This window comes from Typopeltis vanoorti, chromosome 16, assembly GCF_054136105.1.
Source record: "Typopeltis vanoorti isolate ZY-2024b chromosome 16, IOZ_Tvanoo_1.0, whole genome shotgun sequence".
Lineage (NCBI taxonomy): Eukaryota > Metazoa > Arthropoda > Arachnida > Uropygi > Thelyphonidae > Typopeltis > Typopeltis vanoorti.
Genome location: NC_143564.1, coordinates 72,099,088 through 72,121,853, shown reverse-complemented (window position 1 = coordinate 72,121,853; position 22,766 = coordinate 72,099,088). Strand labels below are relative to the sequence as shown.

At 34.0% G+C, this 22,766-nt stretch overlaps 1 protein-coding gene across 6 annotated transcripts in view; it reads left to right on the top strand.

Moving 5' to 3' along the window:
- Window positions 1-22,766, top strand: part of polybromo (protein) — a 686,480-nt gene that overhangs the window by 299,769 nt on the left and 363,945 nt on the right. For all 6 annotated transcript variants that reach the window (XM_090406695.1, XM_090406694.1, XM_090406697.1 and 3 more), the window contains one exon: window positions 15,349-15,391. In XM_090406695.1, coding sequence (XP_090262821.1) covers window positions 15,349-15,391 — 43 coding nt within the window. The remainder of the gene's footprint in view (window positions 1-15,348; window positions 15,392-22,766) is intronic.

Sequence of the window (22,766 nt, the reverse complement as noted above, 5' to 3'; positions counted from 1 at the left end):
ATTTTGGGCTTTTGATAGCTTTTTCTATCTCAAGTATTGATGTGTATTCCTGCTTGTATTCTTCTTGAATATTTTCTACTACTCTTCTTTCACTGCTAGTTTCATTAACATCATTCAAAATAATTACTCCAAGCATTCAGAATATCTTTATATTCAGTTTTTATATCATCTTTGATCCCTTTCAGAGTACTCTTTCTTCCATTTCTAAACTTTTTCAACAGCCTTCAGAACATTTTCCATCTTAGTGATATTTATCTTTCATATTCTTTCCAAAGTCTTCCTGTTTAGGTACTTTTACATATAGTGTAGCTCGCTTTCATTTTTCTCGCTATTCTCTCAGATTGTCTGCTAATCAGCTTGCTAGGAAATGTTACATATGCTTTCTTTTTTTTTGTGATCACCTCTTTAGTTTCCTAAGGTCACAATGGAGTTCTGATTTTTCTATCCTTGCAATCAACTTCACTACATGCCTCCCTAGAATTGGCAATTTCTTCAGTGTCAATGTGACTCCAAGGTTTGGCTCTTGTATTCAAATGCTTTCATTTTTTTTCTTTTTCTCTTGAATAATATTTGTATAGGTTAAGTCTACATTTCACCTCTAAAAGCTGCTCAGCATGAATTCTTTTTAAAACTTTCTTACATATATTTCTTTTCAATATGATATTAATTTTTATCCATCTCAAAACTAAATGGTAATAATCTTTTTCAAATTCCCTGTATACTCTATTATCTTGAACCACTATAAATGACAACATAGTCTACAAGCCTTTTCTTATATCATCTCTCAAAGTCTACTAAGCCATGTCCTCAAGAGAAGTACAGTGTGTTTACTATTATTAATTTTGCTCTTTGCTCCAGAATTCTCCAAAACATTTCTATATACCTGGGATTCTTTTCCTTTTCTGCTGTTTAGATCTTGAACACAGACCTGATTTTCTGTTTTCTTTATTTCAGCTTCCATCTCTAATGACTCTAAAAATTCTTCCTCTCATTTTGAAATTCATTGTCCAATTTCTCATTTTGAAACTCATCCATATAGCTACTTCAAATTTTCTGCAAATCAAGAATCTAGTATTGAATGCCATTGCTACTCCTTCATTTTGCTGATCATTATTGCCTGAATATAACATTCTGCATTATTCAGAAGGATCTCACCTGTGAAGACATCTTCTGAAAACCTTATCTGCAGTTATGCCTGAAAAATGTATGTCACTTTGGAATCCTACAGAACTCTCATTACATCATGATGGGGAAATAATTGTAATTTTTTGTTTGAAATTTTATTTTGTTTCTGTAGGTAAACTGACTGTAGTTCAGAAAAACTGAATGTGTGTGTGTGTGTGTGTGTGTGTGTGTGTGTGTGTGTGTGTGTGTGTGTGTGTGTGTGTGTGTGTGTTACACACATACACACACTAGATTCTGGTTAATTGAGGCATCGGTTAGGGGTAGCTATTTATTTGCGACAAATATTGAAGAACAGAAACAAATCAAGAATATAACTCAAAGTTATTTTGTTTATTTGGACTACTCGCTTTATTGGGACAGTGGCTGTAGATGGTGCACTTGTAGTGAGTTGCATAGTGTTGCTGTCAGTCAGCACCTGGATGCAGAGGACAGGATGCGCATATTTTGTTAGTGTAATGATTCTACTTATGGTAACTGCTAGGTAGCGTACTTTTGATTAAAGCAAGTGTGGGTTAATTTTTTAGTAAAACGTGTAACAAACAGTGTAGTGATTTCATTTTTTAAAAAAAAAAATTATAAGGCCCCTGTCAAGATGCCAAGGAAAGATCTAACATTAGCAGATAAAATTGCCTTACTTGACAAAATGCACCAATCATTGTCAGCCAGCAGAGATAACCGGTGTTCCAAAATCTACAGTCACACATTTGTTAGGGAACTGTAGATTTTGGAACACCAGTTATCTCTGCTGGCTGACGATGAAGTGCAAGAAGAATGGGCGTTGTATGATGGACAACAGAGAAAATCCCATAAACAGAAGAGAGAAGGCAAGGATCCAGACACTGAGGAGGCTCTAAATCAATGATTCTATTGTTGGATGAGGCATGCATGTTAATGCTAAAAACCAAATTAGAAGAGTTAGCTAGATAGCTGGGTCATGTGAGCTTTAAAGCTACAGGTGGTTAGTTATTGTGATGGACCAGATGACCAGATATGAAATAAAATTTAAGAAGGCACATGGTGAGGACAGTGCTTGATACTGTGAGTGCTGAACAGTTGAAATCAACTAAACAACCCAAATTGCTGCAGAAGTTTAGTCCTGATGAAATCTATGATGCTGATGGAACAGGTCTGTTTTACTGTGCCACACTAGACGGTTCCCTAAGCTATAAATTTGCAGCACTGTCAGGTTAAAAAAAAAAAAAAAAAAAAAAGCAATGGATCGCATTACCATGTTGTGTTGCTCTAACATGTTGGAAAGTGACAAACTGAAACTGTTGGGTATTGGAAAAAGTGCCAAGCCTCAATTCTTTAAAGGGCTTAGAATGGACAGTTTTCCAGTTCTGTATTATGCCAACAAGCATGTATGGATGACTTCTGTTATCTTTCAGGAATGGCTAATGAGTTGGGATGCAGAATTGCAACAAAATTCAAGAAAAATTCTTCTGCTTCTGGACAATTGTGCAACACAACCTCAATTAGATTGTTTGAAAAACATTTGACTTGAATTTCTTCCTGCTAACATCATGTCCCTGGTACATCCAGTGGACATGGGAATCATAAAAAATTTGAACATTGTATTACAGAAGGCTGGCAGACTACATCCTTGAAACAATTGAAGAAAATCTACTGACACCATCTTCAATGGCAAAAGAAATTAGTGCAAAGCTTGCCATTTTGCAGGCAATACCGTTTGTTGCAGATAGTTGGTGAGAAATAAGCAGCGAAACAATTCAAAACTGCTTTGCTCATTGTGGTTTTAAGAATTCAGACCAGGAAATGCCAGATATGAATGATAATGAAAATGAATCATTTTGGAAATGCAACACATCAGAAACTACAAAACGTTTTTATGCATTGTGACAATAGCCTTCAATATTACAATGAAAATGAAGATTGAGAGAATGCAATTGTTGAACAAATTGTAACAAAATACCTAAAGATTCCAGAAGACAAGGCAAGTAATGAGGTTGACACACCTGAACATGAGCAAGTAACTAACTAGGAAGCCAGGAAAGTTATTGCTGAATTATGACTTCTTTATGCAAGAAGTCAATGATAGCAGTCCTGTATCTCAATTAGGTACTTCTGCTGATTTTGTTCAGTTGCAGTCTAGAAAGGGAACACATCCGAGTACACTTGATAAAGTTCTCCAAAATAATTGTTAGGGAAAATATGCTTCCTTGATAGGTACAATTTTATAATTAACCTCTGTAGAGATACTGATACATGTGTACATTTATTTTTTTTTTAAATAAAAACATGGTTAACAAAGGTATATAGAAAGTTTGTCTATTTTAAAACATTTTTAACTTTTCAATTTTAACTAGTGATATTTTAACTTTTTCCATAAAATTTCACATAATTCAGGCAGCCACCTAATCGAGAGAAAGTGTTCTAGTCTCGATCTGTCCCAATTAATCAGAATCTACTGTGTATATATATATATTTATTTTATTTTTTAAGTGCATACAGTAAAATCACTCGTAACTGGCAATACCAAAACAACGCCGCTTTCGAAAGTCTAAATTTAAGCCTATGAGATATGAAAAATATGCAATGGGCTTGCATTCTGGCAACACTGTTGTATGTTGAGTTTGGCGACCAATGTTCATCTATGTCAGCACATGATGCTATTAAACTTCATTGTATACACAGTGAATTTTTAAAGCTCTGGCGACAATCTTGTAAGTAGGCAGGCATTCAAAGTTATGTCGTCACACTAGGAAATTCACAACAACTTTCATGTGATAATACGTACTGTAATTTTAAATGCTGTTTAAATTTGATTTTGTGAAATATAAAATTATGTGTAGGTGATTTGAATTTTAAAAAATCCACATGATTTTTGACGTTATTTATTTAATTATGGCCGGCAGATTGAAAAACATGACCAACAACTTCACATGCTGCAATTTCTACAGATGGCATCACAAAACATGAACAGGTAAGTTCTCGAAATATATATTCAATTATCTGGCAAAATCTCATATCCGGAATCGCCGAAGTCCCATTGTTGCCAGTTAAGAGAGATTCTACTGCATTCAAGCATATGAAATCATTTGATGTTATATTTTATTCTGTCAAATCCTAACTGCTTTATTGTTAATATAAGATTCTTAAATGATATTTTATATGCATATATTATTAAATAAATGACTGTTTTGAAAAAAAAAAAAAAAGTTTGTCTTTATTGATTTCATAATGTGTTTAGATAAATATCCAAGACTCTGCTATAACAACAATACTCTAATCTATCTGTTTTCAGGATCTCTTTCCTTCCCTTCACTTACAACATTATTGTTTATTACTCTCTGTGATCTCATATAATTTATAAACAGAATATCATAAAAAACAGCCTTTTCTCCTATAATGCGAGCTACTTTTCTATACTAAGTTATCCGGCAATCTACTCTCGTATATAGATCACGTTCCCCCAACCTGATATCTGATTACGCACAACTATGCAGTTAAATGCACTCACTCACTTCGGAGGACCCACTCACCCAGCCCTAAAAACTTTATTTGTGTATTTAAAAATTTATTTATCACTTTTAATTATTTTAATACAACAAATAAAACAAATATATTAGAATAAAATATTTATTTCTCTATTTTGGAAAACGAAAGTTAGAAAAAACAACAAATTGATTACAAACTCACAAGTTACAGGAAATGCTGGTTGATTAAAAAAAAAAAAAGTTGATGTGAAATTTGGCATTGTTTGGACCTCGCAATATTTTCATAGTCAGGTTGATATGAAGAAGTGACCAATCGCAAACATTCATCCAAATGATCATTTGTAATTTGGTTTCTTAATTGAATTTTTATGATGTTCATATTTGGAAAAGCGGATTCTGACAAGTATGTCGATCCAAAACACGACTGAATTTTTCGCGCAATATCAGTTAATATAGGAATTTTTTATGTGCACACTTCCAAATGACTTCATTGTTTATTGATTTTAAATGTAAACTATTCTGAATGTTTATCATCTCAAGTTCTACTTCAGCTCGTTTTATATCAAACAGCCCACTAATTTTGTCTGAAATTTCTGTTATGTTCAAGTTTTCTTGAAATGGATTATTGATAAAAGATACAATCATTTCAGTTTTATTAAAATCTTTAAATCTTGAATTTATTTCTTCCTCAACCAATTCTATTTCACGAATAAATTCTTTTAAATCGCAGTGAAGCATTTCTTGATTTTGTTCAAAAAATGTTAATAAATATGGGAAATGTCTAAATATGCGGCCATTTATATTTTTCTTTAATAAAAGTAAGTATTGTTGGAAACTTTTTATTGAACTTAACATGTCAATTAAATTTTTATCTCTACCTTGTAACTCTAAATTTAAATTGCTTAATTTTGTACAGAAATCTACTAAAAATGATAAGTGTAACAACCATCTTTTATCACTCAATTGTGGATAAATATCTCCTTTTTCATCAAGAAAATTTTTTGTATCGTTAATTAATACAAGAAGTCTTTCTAAAAACTCTGCTGAGCAAGCAAACATTATTGTACAACAGAAGTTCCCTATCATCATCTGCCTGTAATTTAAATAACTAGCATTACAGTGCTTTTCCTTGAACAGAATTTACAGTTTTAAATGTAATATCCAAAACATCTTTTGTGTTTAATATTTTACCACACAGTACTTGTTGGTAGATAATACAGTGGTACGTTAAAAAAATCTGGATATTTGTCATCGTTTTTACATAATGAAATGAAGCTTGATTTATTACCTATCATTGCAGGAGAACCATCAGTAGTAATAGACACAACTTTAAAAAGCGGAAGTTTGTGTTGTTTCAAAAATTCATCAAATGCCGAAAAAATGTCTTCTCCCCTAGTCCTTCCCAATAATGGTACAATTTTCAAAAGTTCTTCTTTACTTGAATAATCTTGAAATACCATTAACTGAGCAGTATCAGTGAAGTCGTTTGATTCATCAAATTGTAATGAAAACATAACACACTGGTGAATGTCTGACATTAACTGAGTATTCAGATCGGCACTTAAAATTTCAACTCTTCTCATAACCGTTGTTCTGAAAGTTGTAAATCTTTAATATTCGAAATGATTTCATTTTTATTTTTAAAATCAGAAAATAAAGATTCTGCTGCTGCAAGAAATGATTCTTTTATTAAGTCTCTATCAGTAAAAGGCTTTTTTGCTTTTACTAATAAATGACACACTCTCAAAGATGCAATAGTGACTGATATTGGTTTATTTATTACTTTCAAAATCATATTTGGTTGTCCAGAAAGTCCTGCCTTTAAATTTATAATTTTTGATTCATGTATTTCGGAATTTTGGGGAAAATCTTCTTCATCATATTTTGCATGTAGTGATCGAAAATGTCTCTCAATATTACCTTTTTTTTTGGAATTGCTACAGATGAATTACAAATCAAATGACAACACTTTCCATTTACCATTGTAAAGGAATAATCCATTTACCATTCCTTATGAAAATGATGCGTCTTCGATTTCTTTGATACACTCATGATTATCCTTAAATTAAAAAAAAAAAACTTTTAAATGGGAGTTTTCCCAGAAATAATATCCACAACTTTTAAATATTTTATTAAATAAAAAATGTTTATAACTTATCAATTAGCAAACAAAATAATGGTAAATCCAATGATAAATTTAGAGCAACTGAAATTCTAACAGTATGCATTTCATTTATAAACACGTTTATAAATGAAATGCATACGATGTGCTTTGCTTATAATCGTATTCACTCGGCTCGCTGTTTGACTTCTACTGATCCAAATTAATTCATTTACCTAGACTTATAAGAAAATTACTGATTTGACAATTTTAATGAAAAATAAATAAACAATAGCAATACACTTAAAGCGAATTAAAAATAATACAAAATAATGATAAATAAAATATTATGTTTTCAGTTTTAATTAAATTTGTAAGTAAGGAGGAATACACAGGAGATCAACCAGAAATTGCTCCACGATCGACGGGTTGAACACCACTGACCTATATATATGCATTCCTAAAAATCATTGTGCTTGCAAAATTTCATATGTTAAATATAACGGCTCATGGGAGAAATAGGGTTAGAAGTAGCATACTCAAAACCTGTGCATTGTTGCAAGTAATACACAAAAAAATATTTTTTTAAATTTCTAATAAATAAAGAAGATTTTCTATTATAAATAAAGAAACAACTTTCTTTTATTTTTGTAGCATTATTACTCTGTGCACAACATGGATTCCTTTAGGCTTGTTGATCTCACAATATTGTATGCATGCTCTTATTTCTTTCAAATCATTTTATTAGTTCAAGCTTTTCATCATTCCTGTGTTATAATAAATTTAGTTTAATCCTTTATCCAAGTGTAAGCAAACAAAGTTTGCACCCGAAGTATCTTCAGGACTTGGGCAACTCGCGGTAAAGGTGGACCAACCTCTCATCAATCCTTGTCTCAGTATCTCCCATAATGCAAAGCACATCTCCTTGCAGACATGTATAATGCTGTGCATTAAGGGAAGGGCCACTACCCAGACCAGTTTCGACCTTTATTGCGGTCTCATCAGTGGGAGCCAGACCCTGAAGTGATGATACTAAGGCAGAAGCAATGGAGTAGTCATATTTACCTATACGAGTTGCCAAAAGGTCTGCCACCTTATTATTAAATTACTCTGGATTTATTGAAAGATGTTGCAAGTTTTTTTCCTTCCACTTGTTTAGACTATAATAAATTTAGTTTATGGGAGATATAGAGACAAGGGGTGATGAGAGCTTGGTCCACCTTTACTGCAAGTTGCCTCAGTCCTGAAGATACTTCAGGCGCAAACTTTGTTTGCTTACGCTTGGATAAAGGATTAAGCTAAATTTATTATAGTCTAACCAAGTGAAAAAAATCTTCTATCATTCCTGTGTCTTTTCTTCTTTGTTCATTACTTACTTGGAGTGCACTTGATCAATGATTTCTGGTGTTGTTACACTTTTTGGATGTCCTTCACGTGGATCATCTTCAAGGCTGGGACAGCCTTGTTTAAACTTGACAGCCGATTTCTTAATTGTCGAAAATGAAAGAGAAGAGTGCCCATAAACTTTTATGAACTTCGGATGAATTTCTTTTGTTGTTAAACCTTTTACAAAGAAATTTATAACCACATGAAACTTTTCAGACTGCCGTCATACAGTATTGCACAACAAAAAGTATAACTACAACAATATATGTTATGGAGTAAACGGGTTTATTAACAAAGAAATATAAGTTTATACCTAATGATATGTACATCCACAACTATTGGTGGAATCTTGGTTGAATAAAGCATTAAACGGGATTATGTGCTCGAAATGGGCACACCTTGTCTTTTGAGACAGGTTTTGTAACACATGTAAAGGTTATCTGTCATCTTAGAGAACAAGGGGTGGGACATCTGCTGGATCCTTAGTTCATCAAGGTTAGAAGGCAAGTCATGGTGGAATATCCATTCCTTCAACATACCATAAACGAAGGCATCAAGTGATGTGAGTTCAGGAGAACATGAAGGGTATGGGAATTCTGTGAACCTCAAAATGATCCTCCATTGGAAGTATTCTGACAAATAGGCTCTAGAACTACATGATGCATGACAAGTTGCACTGCCCTGTTGGAATACCTGTGAAGAAATGGAATTTTTTCTGCATGACACATCCTATTCAAATCCTGGATGAACGGAACCAATATATTCTCAATGTAGTGTTTGCTATTCAAGGTCACGATTACACATCATCCTCTTCAATAAAGTAGGACCCAATTATGCCATAGCTGGAAACCACATGCCACATGGTAACCTTCTTGCTGGGAAGAGGTTCTCTTGAACAAACTCAGGTCTCGAGAAACCAAGAAACCTGTAGATTCATCTGTTTATGTGACTGCTTAGATGGAAATGACTTTGTCCGAGAACCAGACATTATGGTGGAAGGGGCCTCCATATCACAAGTTTTACCACTGTTTGGCATTGACTCTGTTTTGGAGACTGTAGCACTTTCTTCAGCACAAGTCCGTGATTCTCATTTGTGTTAACAGTTCATGGTCGTCCTGAGTGCCCTTTGCAATGTGGCAAAACACTCCCAGTACATCGGAATCTCTCAATTAAGGCAATGATGACTTTATTGCTTAGTGCAGCATTTCCCAGATTTTTCCTACGAAGGAAAAATTTGGGAAATGAACACTTCACAAATCCTGAAATTTTCATAGAACACCTTGGTTATTTTGTAATGTATTAATAATTAATTATGGTATAATCATAAAAAGTATTAGTACACTTATGTATACAGTGTGACATGTTGACAAATATAAAATTACATTTAAATCAGTTATCAATTACTGGACTAATAAAATCTTGTAGCATATTATAGTTTTCTCAGACCAACATCATTAAATTAATTTGTGCTGATTTTCATTGACATATCCCATTCTGATCACCAAACATTTATAATATTATTATAAGTACTTACGAGTGAATGCAGACTTTTTCTCCTATGTGCTGGTAGTTTTCCCCTCCTTTTGTACATCCTGGAGATCGCTTTGTAGGCTGGAGGTTGATGAATCACTATCTGTTGCATCACAAACACCTTCAATAAGAGATTTCTTAACACCAAAATTAAACAGAGTCCCTTGTCTCTCTTATTCATATTAAAATTTAAATCTGTAGGCCTATTACTTTTAAAAAATCACGGCACTATGGTTTCGAAACAAGCACTTTCACCCTACAATACGAACTTGCAAAGAAAGTATTCAGTATTACTAGATTTGAGAACCGGATACAGACTACCTTGATCTTCAATTTCAGTGGAAAAAATTTTCTTTATACTTCCTTGCTGATTGGTCACTAACATTTGCAACACAGATGTTATTTCGTTCAGTTTTGAGGACAGAAAATACACTGCCCAATGTTGTAATCGGCTTGCAGGCGATTTTTATGACCTGTCATAAATAGCGGTATTCCCTTTTCCAAATGTTGAAAGATTTTGATGTGTGAAAATTAACGATAATTCATGAATATTTCCGTGTTTAAAACTATGCGGCTTGGTCACTGGCATTTGCAACACAAATGTTATTTCGTTCAGTTTTGAGCCCATTATTGTAATCGGCTTACAGACAATTTTCATGACCGGTCATAAACAGCGGTATTCCATTTCCATGTTTTACTTACTCCCATGTTTAAAAATACAAGACTTGGTCACTGACATCACAGAACACAGTTTGGGAAATCCTGGCTTAGTGCATGCTTATGGAAACAACAAACAAAAAAATATGTCATAGCCTTGGACAATTTGCTACTAACTCTGTGTGCATATGTGTATATATATTTATATATATATATATATCATCAACAGCTTTTTTCGGACCACTGCTGGACGAGTGCTAATCCATGCTTCTTCCATTTTGACCGATTGTCAAAATAATTCCAATATAAATGTTCGTAATATCTTTTCATCTCATCCTCCCATCTTACTGCTGGTTTACCTGGTTTCCAATAACAGTTCTTAGTGTCCATTCTTGTTCTCTTTGTCCATTTATATCAGATATTCTCATCACATGTCCTGCCGAGTGTCATTTATTGCCTTTTATTACTTATGCAATGTCCATTACCTTTGTTTTCTTACTTATCCAAGTTTTTTTCTTTTTCTGTATTATTCCCAAATCAGCTCTTTCCATAAAATACTATTATTCTTACTACTACATCCTCACATATCATGTATCTGTGAAGCACATGTTCATTTCATTCCTTTTTAGAAATTCCCAAATTTCTAAAAAGGAATGAAATTAGAATAATGCTTCTTTTCAGAAACATTTTTTTTTTAAATCTCATTGTCACAGTTGCTTACACAGCAAAGTTTTTAGGACGAGCTGTAAAGTCTAAATAGAAACAGGTGGGGCCAGGGGCCAAAAACAACTTAATTTTTTATATTTATATAGTAGATTCTATTATTGATTTATAGTTATTATTTCTATTACAATAATATTTAGTCAGAATCCACTGAGATTGTGAAGCACGTGCTTCACAATCAAAGAATCGCAGGCTATGTACGTACGTGCCAACACAGTGACTGGGCCAGTCTAAACTGGCCCCAAGATAAGCATTGCGTCTGGTAAACAAACATGATTGCTAGTACACGTGCTTCACAATCAAAGAATTGCGCATACGTACGTGCCAACACAGTGACTGGGCCAGACTAAACTGGCCCCAAGATAAGCGTTGCACCCGGTAAACAAACACGATCGCTAGTGCACATGCCTCATGCATGCCCTGTGTTCTACACGTATAAAATAGGGCCAGCCGTGGCTAGCCCTAAAGACTGTACTAAGTCGCATTATACAATATTGCCACAAAATACTACAGTAATTTTTTTTATTAAACAATAAAACATGTTAGAAATAGATCAAAAAATAATAATAATTACAAGAAACATATTTTTAAAACTACAATTATTGGGCTAGTTATACAAATATAGGTGGGGCCCAGCCCCTATAGACGAGCCGCCCCTGTATATATAATATATCAACACACACACACACACACAATATTTGAAGTAGTAGTATGAATCCTACTGCTAAGCCACTAAAATCATACCCCCCCCCCCCAAAAAAAATGAAATAAAATGATTATTGAAGTGTTTACCTCATTATCTTTGACTGTATATTCATTGTAGTTTTCAATATCCTTTTCTCTACTTCTTCATCCATAGCTACTTGTAGGTAAACAAACTTGGACTACCCTTATGTCACTCAGTCAATGCCAATAATACACATGATTCTGGATGAATTTTTTTATCTAATAGTTTACAATAATATTGGTTTTAGTTGTATTTATGAGCATATTAACCAAAATAATCATAACAACTGGCTATAAGAATCAACATATAATATTTCAGCTCAGCAACAAAAGAGTTAGAAAGGAAATCCCTAATACAAAGATCAAAACACCGGATTATTTAGAGATTATAATCCAAAAAGTCTGTAGCATATACAAATAAATCTTGCATTGATATAAGTTGTGATCCTCAAATGCTGACCCACAAAGATGGTGCTTATTTTAATGAAATGGGCAGATTTTAATGAAGATTCTTTTATTATTATTATAGTAATAATAATTATTATTATTATTACTAAACTGGTTTAAAAAAAAGGTCGTACACCTTTTTTAAAGTCCAGATATAGTACAAAAAAGAATACACCTGTAATGTATATGTGCAGTATAAAGTCTTGAATCTAAAAGTACAGGAAAAATGAAACATTATTGTATTCAAAAGGTCTTTTCTGGGCTTCTTAAAGCTGTATATTTTGGACAAATCTGCATGAAACATAGGTAATTTTAAATACCGTTTCTTCTGTTATAAAATGTGTTTGTAATTTGTGAATTTGTTCCTATGATAGATAAAATCACCTAAACGTAAAATCATGTTATCTCATGTGCAACTTTCATGAGGCAACTATGCTTTGCACTGCCAAGTAATACCAGGTAACTCATGGAGGAATATGCAAAACACACACCTCATCATATTTCTCTCACTCTAGTATATCCTCATGTATTGCCTTACGAGTGTGTATCACACTGTTCTCTCATGTTTGCATACTTTTCTTTACAAAAGAGTTTAGTACGGCATCCCAGAGTAAGTGTCCTGGTTATAAGACTCCACATAAGTAATGAACAAAGAAGAAAAGACGCAGAAATGGAAGTTTTTTTTCACTTGGTTAGACTATAATAAATTTAGTTTATTTTTTGTTTATTTATTAACAAATGGGTTGCCGAGTTTAAACGTGACCGTACCAACCTTGAAGATGATCCACGTGAAGGACGTCCAAAAAGTGTAACAACACCAGAAATCATTAATCAAGTGCACAATATGGTATTGGATGACTGGCGAGTCAAAGGGCATGAAATTGCTGAGACTATAAGCATTTCAAAAGAATGTGTAGGATATATTTTGCATGAAGAATTGCAAATGTAAAAGCTTTGTGCAAGATGGATGCTGTGCTTGCTTGCTCACAGCTGATCAAAAATGCACTCGCATGAAAATCTCTGAACAGTGCTTGGAGCATTTTAACAAGAACAAAACTGATTTTGTACATCAATCGATTACTATGGATGAGACTTGGATTCACCATTACACACCAGAATCCAAACAACAGTCAAAACAATGGACAGAAGCAGATTGTTCAGCGCCAAAGAAGACAAAGTCTATTCCATCAATTTTTCAAAAAGCCATTGAAAATTCCCCTTACATGATTCTTTGCCAACACAGGCTTGATAAACATTTCACTGGTGTTAACACCTTTTGGTGTAAAACATTGCTGACTTGATAACTGGCTACTACTGTATTTCCTTCACACTGATTCCAATATATTCGAGGGTGGTCTGAAAAGTTCTTGGCCTAACAATGAAAAAAAATGAATTTATAATTTCAAAATTATTTTTATTTTTCAACATAATCTCCCTTAAGACTAATACATTTATTCCAGCAATGATCCAGCACCATTATCCCCTCCCTGTAGTGGTTCTCAGTAAGATCTTCAAAATACCCTTCTACAGCTGCAATCACCTCTTGATTCGAAGAAAATCGCTGATCAGCGAGGAAAATTTTTAGTTTTGGTTAGAGATAGTAGTCAGAGAGAGCCAAATCTGGGGAATAGGGTGGATATTCCAACAATTCATAGTACAGATACCTTAATTTTTCCAGTGCCAAAACACCTTTGTGGGCAGGTGCATTGTCCTGATGAAAGATGATTTTTTTCTTCTGCAAACCGAGTCTTTTCTAACGAATTTTTTTCATGTAGATCAGAATAATATTCCCCAGTTACTGTTTTACTCTTTTCAAAGTAATTAATAAACAAAATGCTTTTAGCATCCCAAAACACCGATGCCATGACTTTGGTGCTGAACAACCGGCTATTTGGATTCTGGTGTGTACTGGTGAATCCAAGTCTCGTCCATAGTAATAAATCAACGCACAAAATTAGTTTTATTCTTGTTAAAATGCTCCAAGCACTGTTCAGAGATTTTCATGCGAGTACATTTTTGATCTGCTCAGCACCCATCTTGTGCAAAGCTTTTTTCATTTGCAGTACTCTATGCAAAATATATCCTACATATTCTGAAATGCATATAGTCTCAGCAATATCACGCACTTTGACTTGCCAGTCATCCAATACCATATTGTGCACTGATCAATGATTTCTGGTGGTGTTACAATTTTTGGATGTCCTTCATGTGCATCATTTTCAAGGCTGGTATGGCCATGTTTAAACTCGGCAGCCCATTTCTTAATTGTCGAAAACGAAGGAGAAGAGTGCCCATGAACTTTTGTGAACTTCAAATGAATTTCTTTTGGTGTTAAACCTTCTTTTACAAAGAATTTTATAATGCATGATACTAAATTTTATCCATTTCAATGATAAAGGATACAGACAACACTTTGTCTTCCAACAGCTGTATAAAAAAAAAACTACTTGATGGATTGACTTGCAATTTCACATCAATGCTTATGACATATGTACCAACTTAGAAAAAAAAAAAAAAATCTTGCCAATAATGTTGCCATTTATGGTTGAGGCCGAGAACTTTTCAGACCACCCACATACAATAACAACCAGATATGTTGCTCAATGATGATAATATATCTTTTCTGGACATATATATCTATTCTTAGCATCTCATCTTTACTTCCCCTTCAAATATTAGGTGCAGTGATCTGCCATGGCTAAGTAACTTGGTTTCATAGAAACTTTCTTTGACAGCAATGGTTAATCTTATCTGCATAATCAGTGAGGTTTTCACTGCACATATTCTTATGCTAGTTTATCATGTTTGAAGAAGACCCTTTCTTTCCAAGAGAAAATAACCTGCCTTTTTATGAGAGTTACTAAGTCACTTCAGTTGAAAACCACTTTTAAATATTCTTCACATCTCAAATGTAATTCAAACCCAGATCTTTCCAATGTGTTGCAGTGTCATTACTAGCTGATCCGTGGAGGGCTCTTGCTCTTAATATATAAGTACCCATTTTTAGATCATAAAAATTTAGGTAAAAGATGATGCCTCAACAAGCTGTAATACATATTCATTTTTCTGAATTTCATTTAAATCCTATTTATCGTAAATGTCAGTTAATGTTTTACATTTATTCATTTCTTACAGGAAAACTTTGAACTTGGACATGATCAAGAGAAATTTAGATCGAGTGAGTAAACGTTTATACGATTTTTTTTTCTTACCTTACTGTTTAAAGTGTAATCCCTAAAAACACCTGTAGGTGTTTGTGAGTGTACTCACAAATTCCTTCCAAATTACAAGTAATACTGTAAGTTACAATTTCATGTAAAGTACTAAGGACTCTGCACTACTTGGTCCAACCTTGTCTGACTATTGGCAACAGTTGTGAACATATCCTCTTTGATCATGAAAATCCAGTATTCAAATGAAGCATCCATGCTTCATTTCAGTAAAATTGCAACTATGTTCAGAATAATTACTTTAATTTCCTGATGTTTTGAACCTTCATATTACAGTCATCATCTGGTGTATATGCATATATGTACAAAGACAAGCTATATTACATTTCAAACATTGTACCAAAGTGACAATGATTTGATCAACTGTTATTCTACTGGCCTAACCTCTAGTGAATAAAAAAATACATCAAAGCTATATTATATTTATAACATCAGAGAACAAATTCATATAGATAGTTTAATACAGCAAAAGTGGTGGCCTAATCCATAATTTAACGAGTGTTGTTATATCATCGTCAAATTCTTGCCATGTACCCTCAAGGGGTGTCAAGATATGATAGTACCACATGAAAAATTTACATCATTACTAAGTTCCTAGCTACAATTTTCCTCCAAATTAGTCTGTTACTTATCAAGACTCCAACATTATCAGATCTTATATTTCTATCATCTAAGGCACTTTATCATAAGAGAACACTTGTTTTGCTAATCTTTCTTCGCCCATTCTGTTTAAGTGACCATACCACCTGAGATTGGCTATGCTAACGCATTCCTGGTTGCTGACAATGTCAAGTTCTTTCCTAATATCCTCGTTTTTAATATGATATTGCCATTGATGCCATCTGTTCACACCTCTAATCTTTCTCAGGACTCTCATATCTGCAGTCTCTAGTCTTTGGTCCAGTGTTTTTCTTCTCACCCAGCTCTCAGATCCATAAGTTAAAACTGGTTTGAACAAGGTCTTGTACACAGCTAATTTAGTGCTCCGACTAATTTCTCTCTTATTCCATATGAATTTATTAAATTGACTTCCTACCATACCAGCTTTGTTGATTCTGTTGTCTATTTCCATTTTTAATTTACCATCTTCACTAGAAATCGTGCCTAAGTATCTGAAATGTTTTACTTGTTCCACAGGTTCTCCGTTTCCAAAGCAGTTGACATTTTCAACAATTCTACCTATTTTCATTGTCTTTATCTTTTTATTGCTGACCTTCAGATGCTTTTTCAAAGTCAATAAATGCAATATGTGTTTCTAAATTATATTCTCTTCTTTTCTCTATTATTAATTTTAGGTAGAAGGCTGGGTCTATACATGATCGTCCTTTTCTAAATCCATTTTGTACCTCTAGAATAAAGTTTTCGGAATATTTCATTAGTTTGTTATTTAAGATTCTGCTGTATATTTTGTAACATGAATTTAGTATACTGATACCTCTATAGTTTTTAGGGTCATCTCTATTACCTTTCTTAAAGATAGGAATCACAATTGCTTTTTTCCATTCTATTGGGAGGATACCAGTTGAGTAAATTTTATTTAAAAATAAAACAGTTATTAAAGTTCCCACAGTTATTTAATTTAATAACTGTGGTAAATCTAGCCTTTCTGATCATGCTCTGAATACTCTACATAGAATTGACTGGAAAGGCACCTGTTGTTTACATCACATCAAAATGTGGTATGAGCATAAATTTAAGAAGGGCTGGGAAATTCTTATCAACTACCCTAATCTTAACAATAATGGCATTCTAAAAATCCCAAGAATATGGATTGGATGGCACATGTTCTACCCACATAACCTTTTTTGGTCTAAGAGTTAATTATAATTAGGACTATAAGTAATATAATATAACAACACTCATTTTAAATTATGGATTATGGATGTGAATTATGGATTATGGATATGAATTATCATTTTAAATTATGGATTATGGATATAAATTATGATTATGGATATGGTGCTATATTCTGTTTATAAACAATGTAGGTTTGTTGTAGGTTTTTTTTTTTTCACTAGAGGTCTTCTAGTAGAATAATAGTCGATCAAATCATTGTCACTTTGGCATACTGTGCGTGTGTGTGCGCGCGCACTCCAGACCATGACCTTAATGTGAGGGTTGAAACGTTGGAAAATTAAAGTAATTGTTCCTAACACAGTTGCAGTTTCTATAATTTTACCGAAATTAATACTGATCACCAAGTAACACTAATGGGAAGTATCCATGCAGTTTGGTCAGACGATTGAGCTGTTGAAGTGCTATGTCATAATGTTTCCTCTTAGAGTTTACTATAATTATTTATTCTGTATAATTGTTGTTATTATTATTATTATTATTATTAATATTATGTAGCCTTCAGGGAATCAAGGACTCATAATGGGGGACCTCTTTCTGATCACAAAGATGCATTCACAGCTGGTAGCCCATTTCACTCATCGAATACAGCAAAACAAACCTGGACAGTGCTTGGTTCTCACCACATCCTTACTTATTTTCCAAGATGTCCCAAGTGCTTTTCCCACCTGCCATGAGCAAAAATCTCACTTGTGTCAATACTATGATACCCAGTGCTGGATTACCAAATAGGTAGAGTAGGCACTGGCCTGTGGGCCAGTGCCTACAGCGCAGGGTCCCTAAACAGCGCACCATGCTGTTTAGGGGCACCATGACAATGGATCAAAATAATATTGATTTGATCTTGAAAGAAAATTATAATCAAGCTTGTTTAAGTTAAGGGATATTACATCCCAAGCCTTTGGCTCTTCATATATCTAATAATTATAATCAAGCTTTCTTAAATTGTTTCCAAAAGATAGAAAAAATGAATCAACTGAAAGAAACAAAAACTTGACATTAAAGACTCTATAGAGAAATTACTGTATTAATATAATGTACCCATTAACAACTTAAAGTACATAAACCATAGACATCAGATTTGCATTACAGTTTGTCTCTTAAAAACTCATTTTCTGTCAGCTGTCAGTAAAAAATTTCGGTGCATCCTATGTATACGTGTAATGTACAGTAGTGTGATGGTCATCTCCATCTAGCGGTTGATGTGCACACTACGTAATTCAGTGTTATCCCACTAGAGCGTGCACACAAGAAACCTCCAGAAATGAAGCTTTCTGTGAGTTAGTGTGTCGCGAGTTCCCACAGACCCCAGATCTCAGTAGAATATTCGCAAGTAGAAGCTTCAAGAATGCCAACGAGTATATATACTCGATGTCTGCATAAGTTAGTTAGCTTTTATGAGTTATAATGAAGTTCAATTAACTTCACCATCTAATTTCTACCGTAAGGGTGAAAACATAGTATAGCTTCACCCAAAGCAAGGCACAAAGCATCAACTATTCAATCATCTGCTCAACCATCATATTAAGCATCAACTGACAATTATCGATAGTCTTGTTTCGCCTGCAAATGTATGTTTGACTCAAGATTCCCCTTTATTGTTCATATATATTACATATGAAAGTTTTTTACTTGGCTGGCAATATTATAACATTGGTTTGCTTAAATGACTAGTATTATTTAAATTAGTTGCAATTGCATTCCAATATTCCCAAAATATTTATATTTATTATGATGACTTTAATGGCGTTTGTCCCATATCAGAGAATACCACAAGACTTCTCGAATCTATCTTGTTCAGGCACTTTTACTCATTTTTGGCTGAGACTTAAGAATTCTTTCATTTCATTTCTTGAGAGAGGTGCCAAAGTGGTGCAGAAAAAGTTAAAAAACAGCAAGAGAAAGCAAAGCTTGAGGAACAAATAATAACAAAGACACACTCAGCCTTTGCCAACTTGGCTTTATTCGTAAGTCAACAGAGGATCAACTGAGGCCTCTTCAAGTACATCTGCCAGTGGTTGATGGCAATAGACCTTCCCCTGAACTTGGCTTTATTCGTAAGTCAACAGAGGATCAACAGAGGCCTCTTCAAGTATATCTGCCAGTGGTTGATGGCAGTAGACCTTTCCCCTGAACAGATTGCTGAGGATGCGGCTCAATTACTGGGTACAGCTGAAACTGAGCCGAAAATTCATTTACATCATCAAAACAGAGATAACATGGGACCAGAATGTCAAAATGACATTGGATTATGGCAAAACATTACTGATGAAGTGCAGGATTTTTGGTGTAAGAGAGACTCTGTGGAATGTCAACACTTTGATGGTGATTTTTTGGCTTCAAGCAGGCAGTATAAAGATCGTAAAAAAATTTTTCCCGTTCAAATCAAAAGAGGGATCATCTACTCTCTGTCCACAGGAAATGTATAAAAATGTTCTCATGTATCTTATTTAGTGAAACACATAAAGGCCAAACTCAATTTTCAGATCGGTTTGCTGATTGGAAGAATGCCTTCCAGCGAATGAAAATGCACGAGGACAGTGCAACACATCGGCCATGATGCGATGCACTGTCTTTGTCCAGACGCTGATCAGTGGACTACATATGCATGGTTGAATCGACAACTCTTTGGAAATTCAGTTCAACAAAGAACAAGAATACTGGATCAAAGTTCTGCAATGAGTAATGTCAGTGATCAAATTCCTCTCATCATGTGGATTAGCTTTTCGCGATGATACAGAACTCCTTGGTTTTCAACATACTGGCAACTACTTGGGAATTTTAGAGTTAATTGCGGAGTGTGACCCTTTTCTAAGTTCATATTTAGCCATATATGGTAATGAAGGTCGAGGAAATTTGTCTTCCACAATTTGCAAAGAAGTAATAGAAAATAAGGTTCTGAAAATTATTGTGAAGGAAATACAGGAAGCCAAGTTCTTTTCTCTGAGCGCTGATTCAACACCAGACATGTTTTGCATTGACCAACTGACTGTAGTGCTTAGATATGTTGGAGTGTCAGATAGTTAAGTGGTAGAACATTTTCTTACATTCATTCCCATAGAAAGCCAAACTGGAGAAGCGCTTGCCACCACTGTTTTGACCTTAAACAAATACGGCATTGACATCAATAACCTGAGAGTCTTATGACAATGCAGCAAACATGTCAGGGTGCCACAATGGTCTTCAAGCACATATTGCCAGAATAAATCAGCTTGCACACTACATTAACTGTGCAGCACACTCACTCAGTTTGGTTGGAGCTGGGGCAATCTCATTCTTCGGACTTGCAAGCAATGTACAACTTTTTCTTGGCATCAACCCACCGTTGGGTGGTTATGCTCGAATATCTTGAGGACAAAGGTGGTGAACATCAGCAAGGCTCTGTACTAGTTTTAAAAACCGTGACTGACACAAGGTGGTGTGCAAGGGACGTTGTGACGAAGACTTTATCCTAAGGCTATAGCAGCTTCCAGAACACTTTGCAGGTTATTGTCGAAAATGCGAAACAGAAGCATAGACAATTTACAAGGCCAAATGTCAGTTAAATGACCTGTCAAAGAAGGAATATGTCATCATGGCAGGCTTCTGAGCTGTAATCCCAGACCGGATCAATGGAGTCAGAAAATTTCTACAAAAGGAAACAGTAGAACTGCAAATGGCCTTCAATCTTCTGAAATCACTGCTCGATTTTTTAACATCACAAAGAGAAATGTTTGATGACTACAAGAGGAAGGGAAATGAGAAAATCGATGTGCAATACAGTGATGAATGCAAAAAAGCAGCCGTGTGTGCTTAAGAAAAAGACATCACGACAATGATGAAGCAGAAGAGGTTGTGCTTCAAGGAAGAGAAAAGTTCATGATTGAAACTTATCTACCAATATTGGATAAGTTATGTGCAGAGCTTTCCTGTTGTATGGTAGCATATAACAAAGTTCATTCTCTGTTTGGGTTCCTCGTTGAGTTCCGATGAAAGACAGACGCCGAAATTAAAAAAAGCTGCCCAAAGATTTAGAGAGAATTATTCTTAGGACATCAAGTTAGAGTTTGCAGATGAAATTATTCATTTGAAGTATTTCTCATCACAGTTAGAAGATTTCAAAGCTGATGAAACAGTGCCAGCATGGCAATCGTACAAACTCATTTTTGAATATATGGTGCAATCAAAATTCCCAAATGTTATGACAGCATTAAGAATTTATAGGTGTCTCATGATCACAAATACTTCTGGTGAACGAACTTTTTCGAAGTTAAAACTGCTGAAAAATTGTCATTGATCTTCAGTGACACAAGAATGACTGAACTCGCTTACCATTATGATCACTCGAATAGCTCTTGCAAAAGGCAGACTTCCAAGATATCCTGAAAGATTTCACCACAAAAAAATTGAGGAAAGTGAATGTTTAAAGTTCTGTTTATTTATTAAAATTAAAAATTCCTCTTTTGTTTAATAATATTGTATAATATTGTTTAATAACATTAATAATTGCTAATGTTTGTTTTGTGTAATAAAATTGGTTTATTAAAATTTAAAATTGTTGGTTGGTAAAATTAAAAACATATTAGATGATAATTTTCGAAGGGGGGGGGGGGGGGCTCCAAGCTTTCCACTTCCTACGGGTCTCCACAGGGTTTAATCCGGCACTGATAATATCCCTGTATTATTATATGTTTCTATCATATCTCCTCTCTTCCATCTGTTACTGAGACTGTGAAGATTGCATTCTCAATCTATTCTCACATGCATAGACCAGATATCATCTTGGTTACCATTTGTTATTTGGTTGTCTCATCTCATCTTATGTTTTGTGTTTGAAAGATTCTTTATCCATAAGGAAAAAACTATTATTTAGATTTTTTTTATTTTATTGATACAGTCTCTTCACATATTTAATTCATTATTTTCAAAATTTCATACAACTGATTTAAAGCTTTAATTCTACATTTTCATTTTTATAATTTCATATCCTCCTTAGTCTCTGCTTTCTTATATATCTTCCATTAGTGTTGCATTTGCACTTTTTCTTGTTGCTATTTTGTGTTCTTTATGTTTCATTCCTACCAGTCCTCTGTGTTCTGTTGTCAGTAATATTCCATAGTCCAGATGTCATCTTTTGTACACTCTGCTGAATCTTTTCAAATGTCGTCTGATCTTAACCCAGTTAACCACTTCTATATGCAATTTTATCAAAGCCTTGTTCAAGAGAAGAATAACTTTCTCATTCCTGTAAGTTGATTTTGTTTTCAATATTACAGTTATCTGATATGACGAGTTAACTGCTTTAATAATGTGGCTTTAAATTTTAAACCTTCACCAGCATCCTCAATTCTCTATCTTCATTGATCATTTGTAGTAAATCACCATTAATAAAAAAAAAATTCTGCCTGCAATGTACTCGTTCCAAAATGCATAATATCCTTGTACTTAGCAAAAATCAAACTGAGATCAGCCTGTAAGGATTCTTGTTAG